The sequence below is a fragment of the Drosophila arizonae genome, chromosome 3, assembly GCF_054131065.1.
Source record: "Drosophila arizonae isolate 15081-1271.41 chromosome 3, UAZ_ARI_1.0, whole genome shotgun sequence".
Classification (NCBI taxonomy): Eukaryota; Metazoa; Arthropoda; class Insecta; order Diptera; family Drosophilidae; genus Drosophila; species Drosophila arizonae.
In genome coordinates this window covers 15,045,182-15,066,141 of record NC_142923.1, presented here as the reverse complement: position 1 = coordinate 15,066,141, position 20,960 = coordinate 15,045,182, and the positions used below count along the sequence as shown (strand labels likewise).

Sequence of the window (20,960 nt, the reverse complement as noted above, 5' to 3'; positions counted from 1 at the left end):
GCTGTTTAATATAAATAGTGAAAGAAAAACAACAGCTGTATTACACTGAACTTTTTAATTGTCATTATTAAACTGTTTTTACTTGTTGAAAAGTAGAATATACAAATTATATAATGTACAAGTGTTGTATGAGGGGCTGATTAAGCAAGTCGTTATTTGCATTTCACGATTTGAGCAATTCGCGAATGAGTTAATCTATATGCAAACAGCTACATTCTTTTTGGTTATTCAAATAAATCCGAGAGAAGTTGATATCAGAAAAGCTATCACTAAGATGAACATTTAATTATCTAGCTTTTGATGGACGAAAAATGTTTATGTTAATATATCCTGATATAAAAGATCTGGTATAGCCACTTACATTTTTCCGTGGTTACTTCTTCCTTTTGATTTGCAACTAAAAATTAATATATTATTTTACATAGACATATAATCTAAATCAGTTTGTGCAATTTTTCTCTTTTCTTGTTTTTGATGTGTTTTAATGTGTTTTGAATAATTCCCTACTCTTAAATTGATGAAGGCGGGCTTTAGCTATAATTGAAAAGCTTTCACTGCTGGCCAATGGTGCGAGTACCACTGTGCGACGGATTGATGTCTGCGTCTGGCAGGGCGGAATTGTCGTTGCCTGGCTGGCTGGCTGCCTGCATGCCGCGCTGCTGGCGTCGCTGATGATGTTGCTGTTGCTGCTGCTGCGACTGCTGCTGCATATGCTTTTTAGCCATAAACGTGGCGTGCAGTCGCTGTCGCAGTCACTGAGCGCTCCCTTGGCTTGTGCAGTTTGTGTGTCTCTTCAGCCCCTGTTTGCTGTTTGCTGCTCGCTGCTCTCTGCTCGCTACCTGTCTGACGCTTTGTTTCTCTGTGCTTTGGTATTGGTGTTTGCCACTGTCTGCGCGCGTGTGTGTGTGTGTCTGTGGCGTTGCCTCACTCACTACCCGAGGAGTGTCTGGGCGGCAATGTCAATGCGCCGCTGCTGTTGCTGGTGCAGTCGCCGTCGCTTGTGCCTCTGCCTCTGTCTCACAGTGTGCACTTTTTGCGATGCGCTGTTGCTACACAGACCGCCCCAGCCGCAGCCCCGCCCTGACCGACAACAACTGCCATGTAAACGCGTTGGCTTTTCTTGCCCGCTTCCATGATTCATCTTGGGGCCCCTGAAGTAATGAGCTCAGTGATGAACAATAAAAAACGAAGTAGAAAAGAAAAAAAAAAAAAAAAAAATTATAAATCTCAAGACGGCGGCGGCTGGTTTCTTTGCTGCTCAACATCGAGTACATACAAATATACATACATATATACATATATATATTTAAGTCAGAATCATAATCGGTATTGTGTGGAATTTTTTTGTTTGTTTACTATGTATGTATCTGCAATTATTAATTAGCTACCAACAAATACAACAATACTTGAGGCCTTAAGCAATATACACAAATTATAATGAATCTCTATGAAAATACAGATTTACGAAGAGTCCGCCAAGCACACCTGGGCGTGCTTCCAACCACGTGGTTAAGGTGAGGCGCTCGGCTGAGCCGGTATAAAGGGCTGCCAGCGCAGGCAGGAGTCGTCGATTTTGGGAAACGTACCCCGGCGCTTCACTCGCTCCTCATACTCATCCAGGACATCCTAGAAAATTTATTAAATTATATTAAAATCTCAGTGTGTGATCGGAACTCAGCTGAGCTCACCTGCTTTTTGAGCACTATATGCTTGCCTTTCCAGTACTTCATCATGCCCAGAGCCTGGAGTGTGCTCACAATATCATACGAATAGATGGCCATTTCCTGTGCGAAGTCGAAGATCACAATTAATGTTATATATATATATATATTATATGTATATCTAAGGTAGTAAATCATTCTATGCTCACCTGAGAAACATCTTTGATGCATATCGTATTGCCGGAACGATTGCAGAGATAGTCCAAAAGCACATCCTTCCAATATGAGCGATATGATATGAGACCCAGGTCCGAGAGCGGCTTCTCCGGCGAACCAATTTTTCCTTCGACGCGGGTTAGCAGATAGCCTGGTAAAAGCACATTAAACACATGCCCATAAGTATGCTATAGATAGAACTGGCTTTCAAGTTCCGGCGCATTATTTATGGTGACCAAGTTTGCCCCGCCCACAACGCGGCCCTTACAGCGCGTACCCAACTCAGCGTTGTGTGTTGTGTCTAGACAGGATTCCACAAAGTGTGCGTCCCAAGTGGGTGGCGGGGAGCAACGAGCGAGCGAACGAACCAACGAACAAACAACAACAATAACAACGTCGATGACGGCGACGGCGGTTGCCGGCCCGGCCACATGAATGACGAGCGGCGAGCATTTAAACAGCGTTCTGGCGTGCATTCAACCCAAAAGCTCAACCCCCAAAGCTCGTCGACGTTGTCGTCGTCGTCTGGCAGCAACAATTCTCGAGTCTAGATAACAACAACAGCAACAATGAGTGCAGCAAGTAAATCAACGAGGACGAGCCCGGCGTGCCCTCACAACACAAAACCCACTGAGGCAGGCTCGGGTAAAAAAGCCAACGGCACAGACATACAATACATACACGCGTACACATGTACACAAGCATGTACACACACTCACTCACTCATACACGCGTACGCAGACGCTAGACGCACTCAATAGCAGACACAACTGCAACTGGTTGAGTTATAGCGGGGGAATACGGGAATAAAAGAAAACAGCGTGCGAAAGCTTCGGCTCAGCTTCAGTTGTTGTTATTGTTTTCCATTGCTCTTCAGTATAATGGAACAGAACATGTATGTATGTGTGAGTCACGTACATTTCAGCCAGCCCTAAGTTTGCGTACGCGAATGATCTTTGCACTCACAGCTGTGCGATGATTTTGCATATCACTATCGATATGCGTGCCGCTGCTGGCAGCACAGCTGCTTATCGATAGAATTAACCAAACAAAACTTGTTTATGTCAGAGCTAATTTGTAATTTACAGTAAACAAATATGAGGCGTTGCTCGGTACTAAATTGCAATTATACAAGCGAAACGAAGAGTAAACTAATTCGTTTCTTCGAATTACCGATGAACAACAAATTAGCACAAAAATGGCTGGCTTTCTGTGGCGATCCAAATCTCAAATATAGAAAGGGCACATATGTTTGCTCGGAGCATTTTAGGCCAGAAGATATTGGTATATAGTATTAGGAAACAATCGCACATTATTTAAACTAACTGATATAATTTTTCCCACAGGCATGTGCCGATTAAAACCAAATGCAGTCCCGTGCATTAATAGTGAAACAACGAAGAAGAATTCGAAGAGGAGCACAAAACAGTCGAAAAGCAATAGCATAGAGGACGACCTTTTTGCTAGTTTAAAAAGCAAAAGGGAATCATCTGACTTGGAAAGCAATGACGATACAGAGGAAACAGAAATTACAGTTGAACCAAACAAATATGATCACATGCTGGATACAGAAAGCTCTGAAGCTGTTATTGACGAGCTAAGTAATCAAGTGTAAGTTTATTTTCCATTCAGAAATCCTTTGCACGTCGGAATTACTTGATTTGAAACAATGCTTCGTGAACTTAGAAATTATCGCCTCACACTAATTCTCTTATCAATTACAGCAAAGACTTACGTATGGAAAATGTTCGCTTGAAAGTCAACATGCAATTGGCGCAGAAAAAATACAAAGCTGAAATTAATAAACTAACTAAAGAACTTCAAGAGGCTAATTCGCACATATTAATTTTGGAGATGCAACAAGAATATGCGATGAAATGAATAAATTGCTGTTGTAGCCCGTTGAAGAAAAAGTGATAATAAGAAATCCTGTAACTTGCATTACACATTAGTTATGTAAGCGAAAAACATTGTGCCACAAATATTAACTTTAATACTCAAATACTTATCAAAACAAATTCTTCTGGAAAAGCCAAGAACTTATTTTAATGACATTATAGCGAAAAGCCTTTTGACCTTATTCAAGAATTATGATTACTCTAAGCAAAGACACCTAAGAATAATTAAGATTTTGTTATAAATTTAAGACTTAACTACTTATGCAATATATGCGAAGTAAAATTGAATATTTTTAATACTTTCTGTATTTAACTTTTGTGTTCTTATTTTTGGAATGTATAAAATACTCGTTAAATAAGCGCTAAGCTGAGCAATCGACTTTTGTTCGTTAGAAAAGCTATGCGTTCCACGGTTCGCAAAGCTTTGAGCTCTGCTCTACCCACATGGACATGCAGTTGCTTTTGGGCTAGCGTTTTGATTTCTTTGCGTCTGTCGTCGCGCTCTCTTTCTCGCTCTCTTCCCCATTCTCTTTGCCGCTCATCGTCCTGTCTGTGTTCTTATACATGTATGGGTGTGTTACTGAGTGTGAGCGGCAACGTCGAGACGACTTTATCGATCCATGGCTGATTCGCATTCGTTGGCCGAACTGCGCAATGTTGCCTACCCACAGGCGCATGCAGTTGCCTCGACTAGAGCGGAGACTTGCAGCTGATGAATGCAACAACGGCAACAACAACATCAGTGCCAAACATTACGCAGTTGCAAAAAAAAAAAATAAAAAAATATATATATATATAAAAACAATTAACAACTTAAGAATCTTAGTCAATTAGCATTGCACTAATAATTGTTGCTTCTGGTGGTGTTGCTGCTAGTGCAATTAGCAAAAAAGCTCGTTTACCGGGTATCCGATACTCGACTACCCGCCTAGCTGACTAGCCGCAGCCGCTTGCTCGACTCGCAGCACGCAGAGGACGACGCCCTTTCATTGTGACCTGCGCTGACCTTTGTTGTCTGCCGCCAATTGCTGTTGCTGCTGCAGCAGTTGTTGTTGTTGCTGTTGCGTCGCTGTCTGCAAAAGTTTTTGTATATTTATTTTGTTCTTGTTTTAATTTTATTTTTATGCGCGAGCTTTAAACGCCCGCTGGAAATTTTTGGGGCTGAAACTTTTACAACGTCGCTTTGTGGTTGGGCCTGATTTCATTAATTAATACATTAGCCTGCAGATAAGGGCGAGCGTAGTCCGTCACTCTCTTGCTCTCCCTGTCCCTCTCCCTCTCTCTCTCTCTCTCTCCCTCTATCAATTTGCCCATTTGCATATTGCGTGCATGCAGTTATTACACCTGGCCATATTATGTACTTGATACAGATATATTTACATATATATATTTATGTATTTATATACATATATATATCGTCATCTCGCTCAGCTGCCTAGCCGTTTGCTAATGAGCCAGACACGTCCACCGCTTGGACAGGCGGTCCAGACACTTAACGCTGTCCTTAACCCCAGCAGTTCGTTCCCTTGTCTTGGCCGGACGCCTGTCCACCAACTCAAAGAGCCGAAACGCCACACATTTTCTGGGTGTTTGTTAATAATGACGAAAATTGTTTGCACTCGCACTACGCTCGCTCTCGCTGTCTCGCTCGCGCTGCAGTCACTTTGCTTAAGCTCTCTCTCAACTGTGGCCATTCGCTTGCTTGTGTGTGTATGTGTGTGTGTAAGGTCAATGTCGTTTCGTTCGTTCTGCTATGCTCTGTCCCCCGTTCTCTTGTCTATCTCTCTCGCTCTCACCCGCTGCTTGGAGTGGAACGTGTGTGGACGCCCGCATTGCATGTATCGACTGACTTTATACATAGAGACCGACGTGGACGCCGTTGCCATTCATCCCATCCAAGTCGCGTATGACTCAAGTGCTCGGCCAGAGCGGCTGGAAGGGGTAATTCTTTTTGTTGTTGCAATATAAATATTTTTTTCTTTGCTGCTGCTGCTGCTGCGCCTGTTTCTTTATTGTCTGGCGCTGTCTTCGTCCATTTCAAAGGCGGATTAATTTTAAACAATTTTGGTGGCAACAACGATAAAAAAAAATTACTTATACTTGCATATATACATGTGTGTGTGTGACTGCATACACACCTGCAAAGCTTGGTCTACGCCTAATTGATGCAGAAATTGCATGCATCGCTCTGCAGCATGAAAAGCTAAGCTCGACTGGAGCCACTGTCTATGGCTGGCATGTCGCTTGACTTCTCTCATGCAATCATGATTAACTATATTGCACTACTAGCCCGCCATATAAGCCAATGAGTCACACGCACACCTCACGTACCACTTAAATCGATAGCCGGCTCATTATGGCAAGCGAAAAATAAATACAAAATGAAAATTTTCAATTTTCTCCTGCCTGGTTCCTAAGTTCTTTGAGATTCTAGAAGCTGCAAATATCAATTTGTGGCTCCAAAAAAATAATAAATGATTTGAAAACAGCGAAGAGACTTTCTGATGAGACTGTATTTTGAAGAAGATGAATTAGTGATAAATTATTAATTAGATAGAAAGAAATAGGTTAAAAGGTACCAAGAAATTGTAGTTTGGTTTAGTTAAATTTGTATATTATATATATAAATAATTTTCCCCGAAAGTTGGGTAAATTTGAAAAGAATTTAGTGTATACATATATTAATATTATAATCATGTATATATATATATATATATACATGTACATATGTACATATTTACTCAATATAAAATTTTAAAAATTAATAGAACGCATTTAATTACTTTAGTTTCTTAAATTGTTTTCAATTCTTTTTTCATTCCTTTACTAAATACTGAATTGTTTTGTATAATAGCATTTCCGGATAAGCATCTGATTATAAATCAATTGTGAGGCAAGAAAATTGCCAATAATGGATGCAGAAGTTATTAATGCTGGCACTTGTGCTACAAGATATCTTGTTTAGTCGTATAAGTTTAAGGTAGTAAATGTACAGGAAAAATATAAAAATCGAGGAACTGAGTCACATTTGCAGAGCTCATTCAAAGCCCGAAAAGTAAAGGTAATTCTAAATAGGGATACCTAGCATTACCTGCAACATTTAATTTTTGAGTCGATCTGTAGAGAATCACAGAAATAACTAACGTATTGAGTTTGCGGCATATTCAGTTCAAGATTTCAAGTCTTTCGGCAGACGCCCGGAAAGAAAGACGGAGATTGCACGAAATTAATATAATCGTAAACCTATTAAATCTATGGCGAATATAATGAAATGCATGCAGTGTATCGACCACATATATTCAAGTTGATTCAGATTGATTCAAGATTGATTGATTCAGATTGATTCAAGTTTATAAATGTTTGCCCAAAGAAGATTGTAAGTGGAAACTAATATTAGGGAATACTTTCTTTATAAGAAAGAAATTCTGATAGTGATTTGTACTTCTTTAATACCTAAGTGTAACTCAATAGAAGATAGAAAAACAAGTTCAAACATTTGAAGTCTATGCTGAATGGAAGTGTATGGAAAAATGTACTTAAACATTCTAAAAATAGAATCGCGCTAGACTTACAAGAGTTTCATATAAATAAGTATTTTATAACACTTTTCCCTTCGAAAGTAAATTGATATATGAATTTGACACTTACTGAAATCAATGAGCAGCCTGCCGTAGCCCTTGCGCTGATATGGAGGCAGAGTCAGAATGCAGGAGACGTTATAAAATGAGTTCTTCTCCTGCAGAAAGGGAATATGCTGAAAGAAAAGAAGATAAAAGAATGTTTAATGAAATAATTAAACTTAAGTTAAATGAAAACAAAAAAAACTTTTATCTGCTCGAGTTCACATCATTTTTCTTTCGTAATAAACAATACCATATCATTTATTAAAGTTATGAATTAATTGTTAATTCAATCGATAGGAAAATGCTTGAGGCTGCCTCCCACCGAGCGGAAAGTCAATCAGCCAGACATATGTATAGAAGGAGCTGTCCCTGGATAGAGCTGGGGGCTCAGACAGTTTCGGTTGGGGGCTCTCTGTCATTTGATGCTTCTAGCTTTTTCGGGAGTTCAATGACCAGGCGTCGCAGAAATTGAATCGATGCTCTGCAGCGTGCAGTGCGTAAATACAGACATACACACAAACACACGCATACAGACACGTACGCAGCGTATATAGCACATATGTATTTGGGTATATAGCTAGTATTATGTGCATATAAGCGTCAGGGGCAAACGCGCTAATAGAGAGCGGGCGAGACGACAAAGAGATTCAAACCAAGTTTTCGACTGTGCAGTCGCCGGATGCTGGCAGAGGCGGGGGGCGAGTGCGGGGATGTGGGGGCTGCCAAAAAATAACGGCTGGGTGTGAACTCCAAAAGGCAACAATTCGCAATTCGCAATTCGCAATTCGGAAATACATTTATGTACTTTGCATTTTTATTCTTTGTTTGCCGCGTCGTCTGCCACGATGTCTGGGAACGCACATACGCGTCCCGGCCCGGCCCGGCCAGGCCAGCAGCTGGGCTTTCTGGCCAACACCCCAACCAGTTGGAGCAGGCGCACGACTCTCGGCGCAGCGACCGTCGAGGTGCACGACCTCAATCGTGTACGCCCCAGCCGTGGCAGCATCCCTGGCTGGTTCAACTGCCTGCCCCAATCCGTCATGTCTGGCTGCTGTCTGGTGGCATAGTTGCGCAGTATGATGCCGCATGGTGGCAGGGCCAAGGTACTCCAAACACACACACACACACACAGATAGACAAAGCATTGCCAAAAATTAACCAACTGTGAGTGTGAGCCATGTAAACTAGAAACACCCGAATTGTGAGTAGTGTGTAACCAGCTGCTGCTGCTGCTGCTTCTGCTGCTGCCTCGGCTGCATCTACGGACTTTGGGATGAATGGAATACAGAATACAACACCAACTACGCTCGGTACCAGGACTGGGTTCTGGGTCTGGGATTGTGTGCCTGCGCAGCAGCCCGGCGCGACATGCGCAATTTGTAACACAAACCCAGTCTCTGGCAGCGCCCAAAAAACTTGTATGCAACTGCAAATGGCAGGAGGAGCAGGAGGCGGAGGACGAGGGAGACGGAGAGGGGCGCAGTGGAGGCATCTTGCAGCTGCAGAGCTCAGCCGAGCTAGACGCCATGTTCAGGGGGAGGTCAAGAAACCGTGTGCACATGCCAGACAATATACTTTGTGTTTATGCTTTTTTTTCTCTTCTTCTGCTTCTCTGCATGCCTCTTTTTTTGTAGTTTTGCTGGGGAAATCTCCACACTTTGGTCTGGCCGCCCTGCCACGCCCCTTGGCTGGTGTCAGCTTATTTACTCCAGCCCCAACGCGGTTGACAAAACAATTTTTGGGTATGGTCAAGAATGCTGCCTGTCTGGGCACATAGCAGCAGCAGCAGCAGCAGCAGCAGCAGCAGCAGAGACTATCCATCTCCCATGTATTACATGGATTCTGGATGGGATTCGGGATGCTGTATATTCAGCGGTTCTGGGCTCTGGGCTCTGGGCTCTGGGTTCTGGGCTGGGCCCAGCTCAGCTCAGCTCGGCTCTGTCTGCAGACATAAAAGAATCATAAAACTGTGAAATGGTATTATTCAATTTGATTGCAAGTAACAAACTAAAGCTTATACGTAAATTCCACAAAGGGAACCTAGTAGGGTATGATTTTAAGAGGGGCCTAATAGATTATATAGATAATAGTTATAATAAATCATTTAATATAGTATTTACTATAAAGATCAACGAAAAGTTTGTAAACATTCATTGTATGCAAAATTTCTGTCAGTTTTCAATGACATAGGGGAAACCCCGAATATCCATCTAATCTAATCATATCTAAATGACTTCAAAAAAGAATTCAGAGAAAGAGAAAAATAAGAGAGCCATAATATCTATTGATATGAAACTGAGAATCATTCAAAAACATAACATGGTTGATTTAGGATTTATGTACGTTCAAGTTTTCGATCTCAACGATTTCTACCATCCTCAAGAATAAGGACAAGCTTGATGTCGTGAATGTCTCAAAGGGAGGATCAAGATTGTCTTCTCAATAATGATGTTGAAAGACTCGAGTTTTTCCGTCCGAAGCTTAACTGTTCCTAGACTCCTGTCAGAGTGACGACCTGACAGAGCATAGAGCATTTTTATTTAATTCAGCCACGAAAAGACCAAAAATTCATAAAATGCATTATTAAATTAGGCAAAGTATTAAATAACCTTTGTAATGCCAGGTTTTAATGTGTAATTTAAATATGCTATATACACAAATTTCATTTATATTTAATGCAACCCGTTTCAAAATTCTATTTCAGCTATAGTTATTGACATACATAAAGTTGAATGACAAGGGAATCTCGAATGTTATGTTTATATCATATTAACATAGAACAAGCTAGGCAGATAGAATATGCATACATGCTATACATACATAACTAGAAATTTATATTGCAGTAGATTCACATTTATAAAGAATTATTACTGTATAGGAAAACATATGAATACATGGAGCACAGATATGGAGGAGATGGAATAGAGACGTTTGAAATAAAGACATAGTAAAGAGACTTGGGTTAAAGGTGTGAAACACAGATATGGAACAGAGACATGGACAAGGACATGGAAGAGAGGCGTGATATAGACAGCTACCAGATATGAATTGGTCAATTTCAATATTAAAAGTTCCTAATATAAAGCCCATTAAAATGCCCAAGTTAGTTAATCCGACATAACTGAATCACGTAAGATTCAACGAATTTTAAATTGTAAATTAAATAAACTTATGTATCCAACAATTCCTGAACTAATCCATGTCATGTCAATAGCTCACCTTGCTGAAGTAGCCCACAATGTGACATCCATCGACATCTGCCAGTGTCATGATGTAAAAGAGAAACGGCTCCACGTCATAGTAGAGCGTCTTGTGGTCGAGGAAGAACTTGGCCAGCAGACACAGGTGTTGGCAGTATTGCTTATACCGTTTGCCATCCACCTGCCACACCTGGAGTTTGCCCTTGCGATAGATCTCGTCGCCGGGTGGATGCCGCCAGACGCATTTCTGGGCGTGTCGCTTGATGCCCGTCTCGGATTTCTGATAGCGCAGGCAGAACTCACAGATGTACATTTTGGGCAGGCGGGCGGCGTCATCTGGATAGGGCGACTGATACCACACCTTCATTTTGTATTTGCCCATGCTGATGTATCTGCAAGGAAACTGATTAGATATAAACTTGAGGTAGGGTAAACTCGAACGCACTTGATGCCCTTGCCAACGGGCAGATCTTTGAGCTCGTCCTCAATGCGCTCGGAAGCCAGAGCCTGGGCCTCGCGAAACAGCTGCAAATCGTAGTCGGGCACCAGGCCAGCGAGATTTGGTTCACGATCTTCGTCCGTGCAGTCTTTTTCTATCTTCACCTGAAAGCAGGAAATGCCTTATTGAATGAACTATACATATGGCAGTGATATATTCACCTTGTCGTTCAAGAAGGAGTTACTCATGGGCCGGAAATTGGCGCGTGATTCGCGTATTTTGGCCAGGAACTCACGTTGCTCGGGCGTCAGGGACTTGAGATTGTTGTTCTGATTGCCCGGCGCGCTGACAATGTTGATGGGCATCTTGAGGCGCATCTCGTTGCGCAACTTGCGTTCGTTTGCGCGCTCCTTGCACTCCGAGGCGGACATGTTGTGGAAGATGGGGCAGGCCTCGGGCAGGAAGTGGCGATCCAAATTGCCGCTCAAATGGCCAGACGAATCACAGCCCTCGATGGGGCACTTCTTCTCCAGCTGAACGGCCGGCGAGACGGGTCGCGACTTCATTGAGTTCATCTCCTTCTTCACCTTGCATTTGCTGTTTAGTCCGATGTGGGCTGTGGGCGGCTTTTTGGCCGGACTCTTGGAGAGCACACGCTGCTTGTCGTCCTCCTGATCGAGATCCGCATCAGATTCGCTCTCGCTGCCCGGCTTCAGCTGCTGCTGCTTGGAGCGGCGCATGCTCAGCGAACGCGTCAGCTTGCGCATGGGATTCGCCTTATCCTTGCGCTCCTCCTCGCTGTCGCCGGCTCCAGCAGCAACGCGCTTGCCCTTGGCATTCGATTTGCCCGTCGCCGGCTGAGAGCTGTACGAGTTGGTTGAGTCCGTGCCTTCCGACTCGCTAATGGAGCTGGTCTCTGAGCCTGAGCCACTATCCGAATCATCGCTGCCATCACTGCTGCGGCTCTTTCCGCGCCTGGCTGCAGCAGCAGCTGCAGCTGCAGTCGGTCCGTTCTTGTTGTTGCTGTTACTGGCGCTATTCGTTTTGGCCTGCAGCGCCTTGGCGCGTATTTGCTTGGCCCGCACAGCGGTCGCAGTGCTGGCCAGCTTGAGCGGCACTTTGCGTCCGTTTTTTACATCCTTGTGCGAGTCATCCGTGCTCATGGAGGAGGAGCTTAATGACGGTCGCTTGTTGTCCCCATTGCGCTGCGATTGGGCCGTGGCTTTGGCTGTCTGCGGCGCTTTGCTGCTACCGGCTGCTCCGCTCGCTGCCTGCTTGGCCGGCGCTCCTGTAGACGGTTTGCGGCGGGCGGCCGCTGATGCCACGTTGTTGCTCATGGTGCGTGGATTCTTCTTCGCTGGCGGCTCATCGTCGTCGTCATCATCGTCGCTGGATAGTGCACCATTGCGCTGATTGCTGGCCGCCACCACAGAGCGCACCTTGCTGGAGGCAGAGCTCAGAGTGCTGTGGTTGCCCGCCGTTTTCGGCTTCTCACTCTCTGCCGGCGTCACTGTCGCCTTGCGACGCACAGCGGCTGGTTGTGTCTTTGCAGGCTGTGGCTTTTCCTCGGGACCGGCGACTGCCGAACTGCTCGAGTCGGTGTCCGACGAGCTGCCCGTATCGGTGCAGCTGGATGAGCCACTTGATGAGCTGCTGCCCGACGTCGAGCTCGAACTGCTGCCAGATTCCATGTTGATAAACAAAACGTAAATAGAACTGTGGGATGCTCGCTTGCAACGCGACTCTTCTGTTTTTCTTCACTCGGGCGTAATTTCTTTGCTATGAGAATGCACTGCACTAGCTTATTATTATATGCGTTCAATTTTTCTGCATAAATTTGCGAAAATTTGATGTTTGTATTATTTTTGCAGCAAAATGAACAAATGAGCTATAAGGTTCAGCACTGAACTAGTTCGTGGTGGCATTTCGAGTGAACAGCTGTCACGTTGGCACGAACTGAGAAGGTTACTCAAGGGTAAGTTTGTAACTAAATGTATATAACAATATCTATAAATATTGTACACATTTTTTGCTTTTACTAGCTGAAAATTTAAATAAAAGAAAAGTTTTTCTTCGAATATAGCACATTGTATTTAGATAATCATTGCCAGTAAGACCGTGACGTCACATATGCTTGATAAGTTTCAAGCGATTATTCTGTCGATAAACATTACGTTGATTAGACTCGGTTAATAAAGCAAAAAAAAAAAAAATAAAATAATAATAAAAAAATTATAAATAAATAAATTTTAATATAATAATATTCAATTACTAGTTCTTGATTAAATTTTCTAAATTAAATATTCGTATAAAGTTTTCCCATTCCTAATTGTCTGGTAGTTGTATAATATAATCGTTTAAAATAGTAATTACTCGACTGACTCTCATCTCTAATAACCGAACAGCTGTTTTGCTGCGTTTGTTGTGTGTGGCATTTGTGTGCACTCACATTCGGCGTCCTTCTGAAAAAAGAAAATCTTATAATAAATACTGTTTGCAAGCATTTAGATATAAAAGTTCTGAATACTGTCATGTATAACGCAGAATGCATTGCTATAAAGGATATTAAGCCCGGTCTGAAAAACATCAATGTTATTTTCATAGTACTCGAGGTCAGTATTTGTTATCGATAACAAACTGTTTTGGCCGATTTGTTTACATTTGTATGCACTTGCTACCAGGTGGGCGTGGCAACCGTCACGAAAGAGAACCGCGAGGTGCGCAATTTCAAAGTGGGCGATCCCACAGCCAGCATCAATGTCTCCATTTGGGATGAGCCGGGCAAGCTGATAACGCCGGGCGACATCATACGACTGACTAAGGGCTATGCCTCCATTTGGCGTCACTGCCTCACACTTTATTCTGGCAAAAATGGTGAGGTCTTCAAGATTGGCGAATTCTGTATGATCTTCAACGAGGCGCTCAACATGAGCGAACCCAAGCGAGCCGAAACACCTGTGGCCCAGGGTGGCATGGTCGCTGTCCAGGCGCCAGTCGCAACGCCCGTGGGCGTTGTAGCTGGCGCTGTGCAGCCACCACCTAATCCAACGCCACCCGTTGTGGTGCCACCCACAATTGTGAAGCAGGCAGCGCGCGGTGGCCGAACGGGCACAGCCCGAGCCGGAGCTCTGAAAGCGGAGCGCAGATAAAGCAGATGCACCCGGAACCACTGAGTACAAGGAGAAGCTTCGTAACAAATTTATTAATAAATTATGTGAACGTTTTTATTGCGAATCGTAGACAGAGAATAGTTTGTGAAACATTTGTTTTAAGGGATCTGTATCTGTAAGAATTACATACATACATACAAATTAATGAGAAATAAATATTGTATTTTAAAAAAAGACAACAGCTAAAATGTGTGTTGTGTGCGTGTGCGTTTACGTGTACGTGTGTGCATGTGTGTGTGTGAGTGTGGAATTAGCTTAAGCTACAGCGAGCCGCAACGCTTATATCTTCTTCTTCTTCTCATAGTTAGCCTGAACGGCTTTCAGCAGCCAGCCAACCTCCTCGACGGTCTTTATCTGATAGTTGGCATAGGTCTTCAGCGTTGGCAGCTCCGAAACACGGAAGGTCTTGCCAATGCCATGGAGCACCTTGATGGCATCCTCATCGGTGGTATCATCGCCCACATAGATGATTTTCAAGTTCTTGGCCCAATCAGCATCGAATTGCTTCTCCAGAATCATCTTGGCGCCCTCTCCTGCAAAAAAATAAAAATAAAATAAATAAATAAACATTAAAAATAAATATCATATATACAAATATATAGAGTTATATATTATCAATAAAAATTCGTTTTTGTATTTTCTCTTTAAGTGTTTCTTTTGTTCCTCAAAGTATTTCTTCTAAGTGTTTCCTCCAAATATTTCCTCTAAGTATTTTTGCTAAGTCTTTCCTCTCGCGATTTCTTAAAAGTATTTCCATTTCACTTCACTCTACTGCACTCCACGACTGACCCCAACCAGGCCTGGGCGACTGAAGAAATGCTACAGCTGATGCCCTTTATATAGGGCGTCTCTCACTCGAACGAAGTAGCGCTCAAATGTTGAGCCCGACGCCAGGTAGAAGTCGTAGCAGTCGAGCATTAAGTGACCAATGGGAGCGGTCTCTGCTGCTTCGTTTTACTTGAGTATAAATACCAAACAAGTACTCCTGCATACATATGAAGAGCTTAAATGATCTAAAGTTCTGCGTCGTCCCTTTGTTGGGCAGACAGAGAGACAGATGGAGAGACATATTATGAGGAGTATAGGCAGAGAGACAGATATGTGTACAGAGAGATATACGAACAGATATATAGGCAAATAAGCACCCATAGTTATATCTGATTACCTTAATACGCTGCTCAATAGGCTGCTTTATGAGGCTAAATGTTGATATGTTAAATAACTTTAATATAATTATTAGATGGCATACTCTGAGTCTAATATTTGTTTTTTTTTTTTTTTTTTTTTTTTTTTTTTTTTATATATATATATTAAAGCTACTAATATATTTTTCATATTATTATAAAGTATTTATATATGTATATCAGACTGCTATATATATATATATATACTTCATTTTATATGATTTAAATTACAAAATAAATTTGGCATAATATAAATTCGTATGAAATTGAATTTACCCCTTCTCAAAAGAAAATCTTTTACTTAGCTAAACTAATACATGTTCATTTTTAAATTTGTTATCCATTTAGCTATATTTAAACATTTTTCCATTTGCTTTCTGGAGCACAAAATTCAACATAGTGTTACAAAGCAAGTTCTGTTGTTGTTGTTTTTTTTCCAATTATTTTGAAAAGTTCACTCGCTATATATAAGTCTATAGGGGCCTGCAGCGACAACGAGCTAGAGATTTATCTATATGTATATTCAGTTTTTAGTTTTCAATTTTCAGTTTTCTGGTATTTTCTAGCCGTTATTTTTAGGTGTTTGTGTGGGCGTGGAGTGAGCCAAGTGTGTTTGGGCTGTGGCACGTCAAGTAAGTCTATGCAAACCACATCTCCTTCTCTCTCACTCTTTATCACTATCTCTCTCTCTCTCTTTCTATATAATGTACATATATATGTGTTTATCTCTATGTATGATCTATAGAGAGCTACATTTTGATTATTTTAATTGTGCGAGTTTTTTGGTTTTTGTTTGTATTTTTTGTTGTTTTTGTTGTTTTGCCACCTATTAACGCGAAATTTTTGTTTAATTGATGACGCATTAGCCAACGTCTCCTGTCGGTTCCCGAACCCAAAAAGTATTGCATTCAAAATTGTTTTAATTTTTTTGTTGTTCTTTTTTTTCAGACGGCACCAACAATTCAGTCGAGATCTTTTGTTGCCATTGCGCTCGGTAAGCTTTCATATAAATACATATAAATATATAAGTATATAAAAAATATATTTATATATATTTTTGTGTGATTTTTCCACTACACAAATTTATTGCTATATAATTAAATTTTATTTTGTTGTCTTTTGAATTATGCACATTTGTCGCAGCTCATTGGAAATGTCTTATTTGCTTTCAGCTAGACAAGATCTTTTTCTATATATAAGTATATATATTTTTTGGAACGTTGTCTGAATTGCACTGGGATTTGTTTATCGTTTTCTTTTTTTTTTTTTTTTTTTTGTCATCATCTCGAAAATATTTATGAATTCCGTTTGGAATTCATTTGTGGAACATCTTAAATATGACTAGCATAATTTTTGTTTTCTTTTTAATATTTGATCAAAGGGCATTTTAAAGTCGCATATTTTGATAATATTGAAAAAGCAAAATATGATTTAAGTGTGGAATAATTTGATATTCACGAGATACATTAAAGGATATAGTAAATAAAAAGTCAATTTACATTTTTTGACTTAAAATTTCGTTTAGCTTTTATGAAAAAAAAAAAAAAAAAAAAACTTTACTATTATTATTTTTTTTATATATATTTTATTTTGAGTAATTTGGTATTTTTGTAGCTGTTCTTAAATATAAGTAATTAAATAATTTTTTGCTGGTATTTTTTTTAACTAAGGAAATGGGTTTCGTTTATGCTTTGCATTAAAAACTCATTAAGGAAAGACCTCAAACATAAAAACTGATTCGGTTTTGTGCTAAAACCCACGCAATATATATATATATGTATATACATTATTTATGTTTATATCGACGTGAATCTACATTTATAGTTTATATGTAGGTCTTTTGAAGCAATGCATCATTAGCAAAAATCTTTCCGAATTAGTTGCGCGTAGTTAAGGCAAGAAAAAAATGAACGAGTATAGAAAATGGAGCAACAAAAATGTATTACCCTTGTTTTTTATGCATTTAATGTTTAAAATATTTTTTTTATGACTTAAAAATCAGAATACCATTTCTAGATATATATTGATATATATATTCTATATTGATATATTTCTTGTCAATATCGATCAATAATGTAAGTATATGCATATATATGTTTGTCAATTTTCGCATGCAAAATTTATATACCCTCTAGCTGCAAATAGAAACAATTCAGTGTCTCGTCAGAATGACAAGTGTATATAGACCGCAAAAATGATTTTTTTTTTTTTTCATGTACAGCGTATATGTATATGTTATGCACAGATATTTAAAATAGAAATCTTCATATAACTCAAGTCAAATGCGGGAAAAATAAAAACGAAACAATTTGAGAAATGAAAGCGAAAATTTTTATGATAAATTGTACGACATTTTTTAAAATTTATCAGTAGGCAAGTAAATAATTATATATGTATATAGAAGAGCATATATAAGCAAATATATATAGATTTATAGATTGTTTGGTGGCGCGCTTTTGACATCAGGTTTTGCTCTGCTTGTTTGTCAAGAGGGGCGAAAAAAAAAAAAAAAAAAAAAAAAAAACCAACTGTCCACATAAATTTTTGAGATATATATTTTGTTATTTTCATTTTGAAAAATATCAGCGCACAAGAGCCGCCCACATGGCCCGGGCTGAGAAAAAGAATAATTTGTTTTTTTCTTGTTTTTGCACCCGTCGTTTATAGAAAATATGGCAATAATTAAATCATCGAAGAGTCGCGTCTCGAATCGAATTGTTTTGAACAGGTGCCGACGCGCAGCGACGCGACGTAGCAAACGACAGCGAATGGGCGGCAACAGTTGGCCAAGATTATCGAGACATATCGATGATGCATATTAATGAACGATCGCTGGTCTAGTCTATGGTTAGTCAGCCATCTCACACTAGTTGCTAGTTGCACTAACCTTTGTCCCAGTTGACGCGTGGCTTGCCCTCCAGAGCGTATGGCGTTTCAATCAGCTGGAAGCCGTGCGACTGAATCAGACCCTTGGCCTCGGCAATCAACTTGGCCTTCAGCTTGTCGGTGACGCCCTTGTAGTGATAGGTGACCGAAATCTTCTTGTCCTCCACCCAGGCGCCGGAGCAAACGACCTGCGGAAAGAGAATTAAGCAGAATTTGATAAGTATTCATCTCATAGTGGGTAGGGATCGATTTGTTTTACCTTCTCCTTCAGCTCGGCGACCAGCTTGTTGTGCTTCTCGAGCAACTCTTCGGGCATTTCGATCTTGAACTTCTTGCCGGAAGGATATTCCACTTCCAGGCCATGGTTGCCGGCATAGGTAACATTGGGGAATTTCAGATGGTTCTTGATTTCGCTCAGCTCACGGCCGGAGAAGACAACCATGAATATCTTATCGTTGGCAGCCAGTTTCTTGATGTTGATCTCCGTATCCTTGGGCATCACCGACAGCTCCTCGGTCAGAGGCGCAAGGGTGCCATCGTAGTCCAACAGCAGGGCCACCTGATCCTTTTCGGGTGTGATGAAGCTAAGCACAGGTCACAGAGCATTGAGAGCCTGCTCGCGTATCTTTTTGCTTAGTACTTACCCTTCCAGAGCCTTGACGAAGTCCTCCTCCTTTTTCAAGAGCGGTGCTTTCTTTTGTTCAGCCATATTGTGTCTCTAGGCTAGTACTTTAAGTATATATCTATATATATATATATGTATCTATAAATCAGATGCTGTATCCACCGGAAACTGTGCGACGTGCTGGACGTACCTCGACCGACTTAATACTAATGCCAAAATCGCAGCAGCGCTAGCCCCATGCCAGAAATCTATATGCATGAGAATTCTATCCGAATTTTGTTCTCTCAATTCTGAATTCTCAATTCTCATGCGCGCTCATGAGTGTGACAACCCTGGTCACCCCGACGCAGCCAAGTAATGGTGGGCACGTTATTTATGAGGCAGATGTGCATAAAAAAAGCACATACCATATAATGGAAGCACGTCTATATATATGTATAAATAAATGTATATAGCCTGGTTATACACACAAGATTGTCTTCTACATTATATAGGATAGCTTGTATAGCGAGGTGGGATCACAGCGAGTGGTGGTTGAGGTCTGAGGTCGTTTTTGTTTTGGAATTGCCTCCATTGACACAGTTCTTACCATTTGTACTTCCTTTGACTTTACTTGAGCTTCATTCATTGATCGAGTGTTTATGGTATACGATTCCACAAAAACACATATATCTTGACTAACAGCTGATCGTGTTTTCTTTTACTTTCTTAGCGGATCCATAAATTATGGATGTAAGCACTGAATTATAAACAATCCGTTTTATATAGTGCTATATTAGAGTCTAGAATGCGGACTATGCGCAGTTCCTAAGTGGTCCTAAACAGATTTTTGTTTAGGCATATATAAATCAATATACCAATAAATAATCAAGTGTATGTAATTCTAGGGTTTAGATTACGAGGTATATGCTTATATGGGTATAATATAATATATAGTGCTCAATTGCATAACTACAATAATTGCGAATAGCATAGAGAATGGATATTTTATTTGATATAGTTTTGGCTGTAATGTTAAAGTATGAGAGACATGGAAGTACATTAAACCTGATCGTCACGACATTATAATCCTATATATATAATTATAGCAGTGCGTCAGACTAATCCGGAATATCATTATCTAAGCTTTCGCTTTAATCTATTTTACCTTCCGGCACCCCTTTGAACGCACGTTCTCTCGCACTCCCCTAGTGTTCGGAAATTATTTATATTACCGCCGCATCCGCCATAGTAAAAGAGTTTGCACACATTTTCTCTATAGCAGTATGTCCAGCGGGAAACTATTTGGAGGCAAATATAAGCTCCGTAGCCCTCTGATGCTGGCAGTCGAGTACATCTGTCTGAAGACGAGTCAAAAGTTAGGCAAGTCCCTCGGGATCAGTGACTAAGACTTACAAGGCAAGGCGACCAGAGAGCGGCCAAAGAGTGCGATGAGAACGCAAAAGACTGCTGCAAACTTCATGTTGTATGTATTCTTCCAGCTTCGGTAGAGCAACTAACAAAAAGTGTTGCAGTTAACAGCGAAACCAATTGACAATCAAGAAATAGGCGGCTTACAGCACAATCGAATCTAATTGGAAGCAATACAGATTGATTTAACCATTTGCAGGGCTTCATAATTTGTAATGCCATTTAGAGAGATGGACCCTCTGCCGTTTCGTGCAAATTTTTTATTTAGTCAGATAATCTAATTTACTTTTTGTTCCCTCGCACTGTGCGAACTGAACTGAACTGAACTGACCTCCATTGTCAATAAATAAATGAGAAAATAATAAATAATAAATAATAAATGATAAGTAATAAATAAAAAAAAAAATATATATATATAATAAATAATAAATAATAAATAATAAATAATAAATAATAAATCAATAATATTGATAAGTCTATGCAGGAGTGCGACATATGTATATAATTCATTAAATATCCGGAGCAAAGCTCGATGCGATCGAAGTGGAAGGACCTAAGAATGATTCTATTGATTGCAGAGAGACCCTGATTCTTGCTAACTAATCGTTAGGCATTAGGGAGAGTAATGGAAGAGCAGTGAAACTGTGC

The 20,960-nt window shown here is 40.6% G+C and overlaps 4 protein-coding genes across 7 annotated transcripts; 2 read left to right on the top strand and 2 right to left on the bottom strand.

Moving 5' to 3' along the window:
* Nucleotides 1–303: 303 nt before the first annotated feature.
* On the bottom strand, nt 304–13,025 carry chm (lysine acetyltransferase chameau). 4 transcript variants are annotated; one of them, XM_018002413.2, is made up of 7 exons: nt 11,259–13,017; nt 11,044–11,201; nt 10,618–10,990; nt 7,424–7,529; nt 1,871–2,028; nt 1,689–1,784; nt 304–1,626 (listed from the first exon to the last, which is right to left on the bottom strand). In XM_018002413.2, the coding sequence occupies exons 1-7, from the start codon at nt 12,726–12,728 to the stop codon at nt 1,510–1,512; spliced, it is 2,478 nt and encodes an 825-aa protein (XP_017857902.1). In that variant the 5' UTR covers nt 12,729–13,017; the 3' UTR covers nt 304–1,509. The 4 variants fall into 4 exon arrangements, with proteins under 4 accessions (XP_017857902.1, XP_089321713.1, XP_089321715.1 ...); XM_089465589.1 differs by lacking the exons at nt 304–1,626; nt 1,689–1,784; nt 1,871–2,028 and adding exons at nt 4,369–4,484; nt 4,678–4,848 and having other exon boundaries at nt 11,259–13,024; XM_089465587.1 differs by lacking the exons at nt 304–1,626; nt 1,689–1,784; nt 1,871–2,028 and adding an exon at nt 4,066–4,484 and having other exon boundaries at nt 11,259–13,025.
* On the top strand, nt 2,911–4,083 carry LOC108610371 (uncharacterized). The gene is made up of 3 exons (XM_018002434.2): nt 2,911–3,161; nt 3,224–3,488; nt 3,602–4,083. The coding sequence occupies exons 1-3, from the start codon at nt 2,975–2,977 to the stop codon at nt 3,756–3,758; spliced, it is 609 nt and encodes a 202-aa protein (XP_017857923.1). The 5' UTR covers nt 2,911–2,974; the 3' UTR covers nt 3,759–4,083.
* Nucleotides 13,026–13,347: 322 nt separating the features above from the next.
* Nucleotides 13,348–14,386, top strand: LOC108610372 (SOSS complex subunit B homolog). Its single transcript, XM_018002435.2, has 2 exons — nt 13,348–13,649; nt 13,719–14,386. Exons 1-2 carry the CDS (start codon nt 13,569–13,571, stop codon nt 14,184–14,186), a joined length of 549 nt encoding a protein of 182 aa, XP_017857924.1. The 5' UTR covers nt 13,348–13,568; the 3' UTR covers nt 14,187–14,386.
* On the bottom strand, nt 14,236–19,121 carry LOC108610368 (uncharacterized). Its single transcript, XM_018002430.2, has 4 exons — nt 18,922–19,121; nt 18,537–18,861; nt 18,279–18,465; nt 14,236–14,740 (listed from the first exon to the last, which is right to left on the bottom strand). Exons 1-4 carry the CDS (start codon nt 18,984–18,986, stop codon nt 14,487–14,489), a joined length of 831 nt encoding a protein of 276 aa, XP_017857919.1. The 5' UTR covers nt 18,987–19,121; the 3' UTR covers nt 14,236–14,486.
* Nucleotides 19,122–20,960: the final 1,839 nt, after the last annotated feature.

Coding starts and splice junctions, on each gene's coding strand:
- LOC108610371 (XM_018002434.2), top strand. CDS start 2,975: ATGAGGCGTTGCTCGGTACTAAATTGCAATTATACAAGCGAAACGAAG. Junction 3,162..3,223: donor TTTTAGGCCAGAAGATATTG/GTATATAGTATT, acceptor TTTTTCCCACAG/GCATGTGCCGATTAAAACCA. Junction 3,489..3,601: donor GACGAGCTAAGTAATCAAGT/GTAAGTTTATTT, acceptor TATCAATTACAG/CAAAGACTTACGTATGGAAA.
- chm (XM_018002413.2), bottom strand. CDS start 12,728: ATGGAATCTGGCAGCAGTTCGAGCTCGACGTCGGGCAGCAGCTCATCA. Junction 11,202..11,258: donor ACTCCTTCTTGAACGACAAG/GTGAATATATCA, acceptor TCCTGCTTTCAG/GTGAAGATAGAAAAAGACTG. Junction 2,029..7,423: donor CAGGCTGCTCATTGATTTCA/GTAAGTGTCAAA, acceptor TGCTTTTACCAG/GCTATCTGCTAACCCGCGTC.
- LOC108610372 (XM_018002435.2), top strand. CDS start 13,569: ATGTATAACGCAGAATGCATTGCTATAAAGGATATTAAGCCCGGTCTG. Junction 13,650..13,718: donor TTATTTTCATAGTACTCGAG/GTCAGTATTTGT, acceptor ACTTGCTACCAG/GTGGGCGTGGCAACCGTCAC.
- LOC108610368 (XM_018002430.2), bottom strand. CDS start 18,986: ATGGCTGAACAAAAGAAAGCACCGCTCTTGAAAAAGGAGGAGGACTTC. Junction 18,862..18,921: donor TTCGTCAAGGCTCTGGAAGG/GTAAGTACTAAG, acceptor ACCTGTGCTTAG/CTTCATCACACCCGAAAAGG. Junction 18,466..18,536: donor TCGCCGAGCTGAAGGAGAAG/GTAAAACAAATC, acceptor CTCTTTCCGCAG/GTCGTTTGCTCCGGCGCCTG.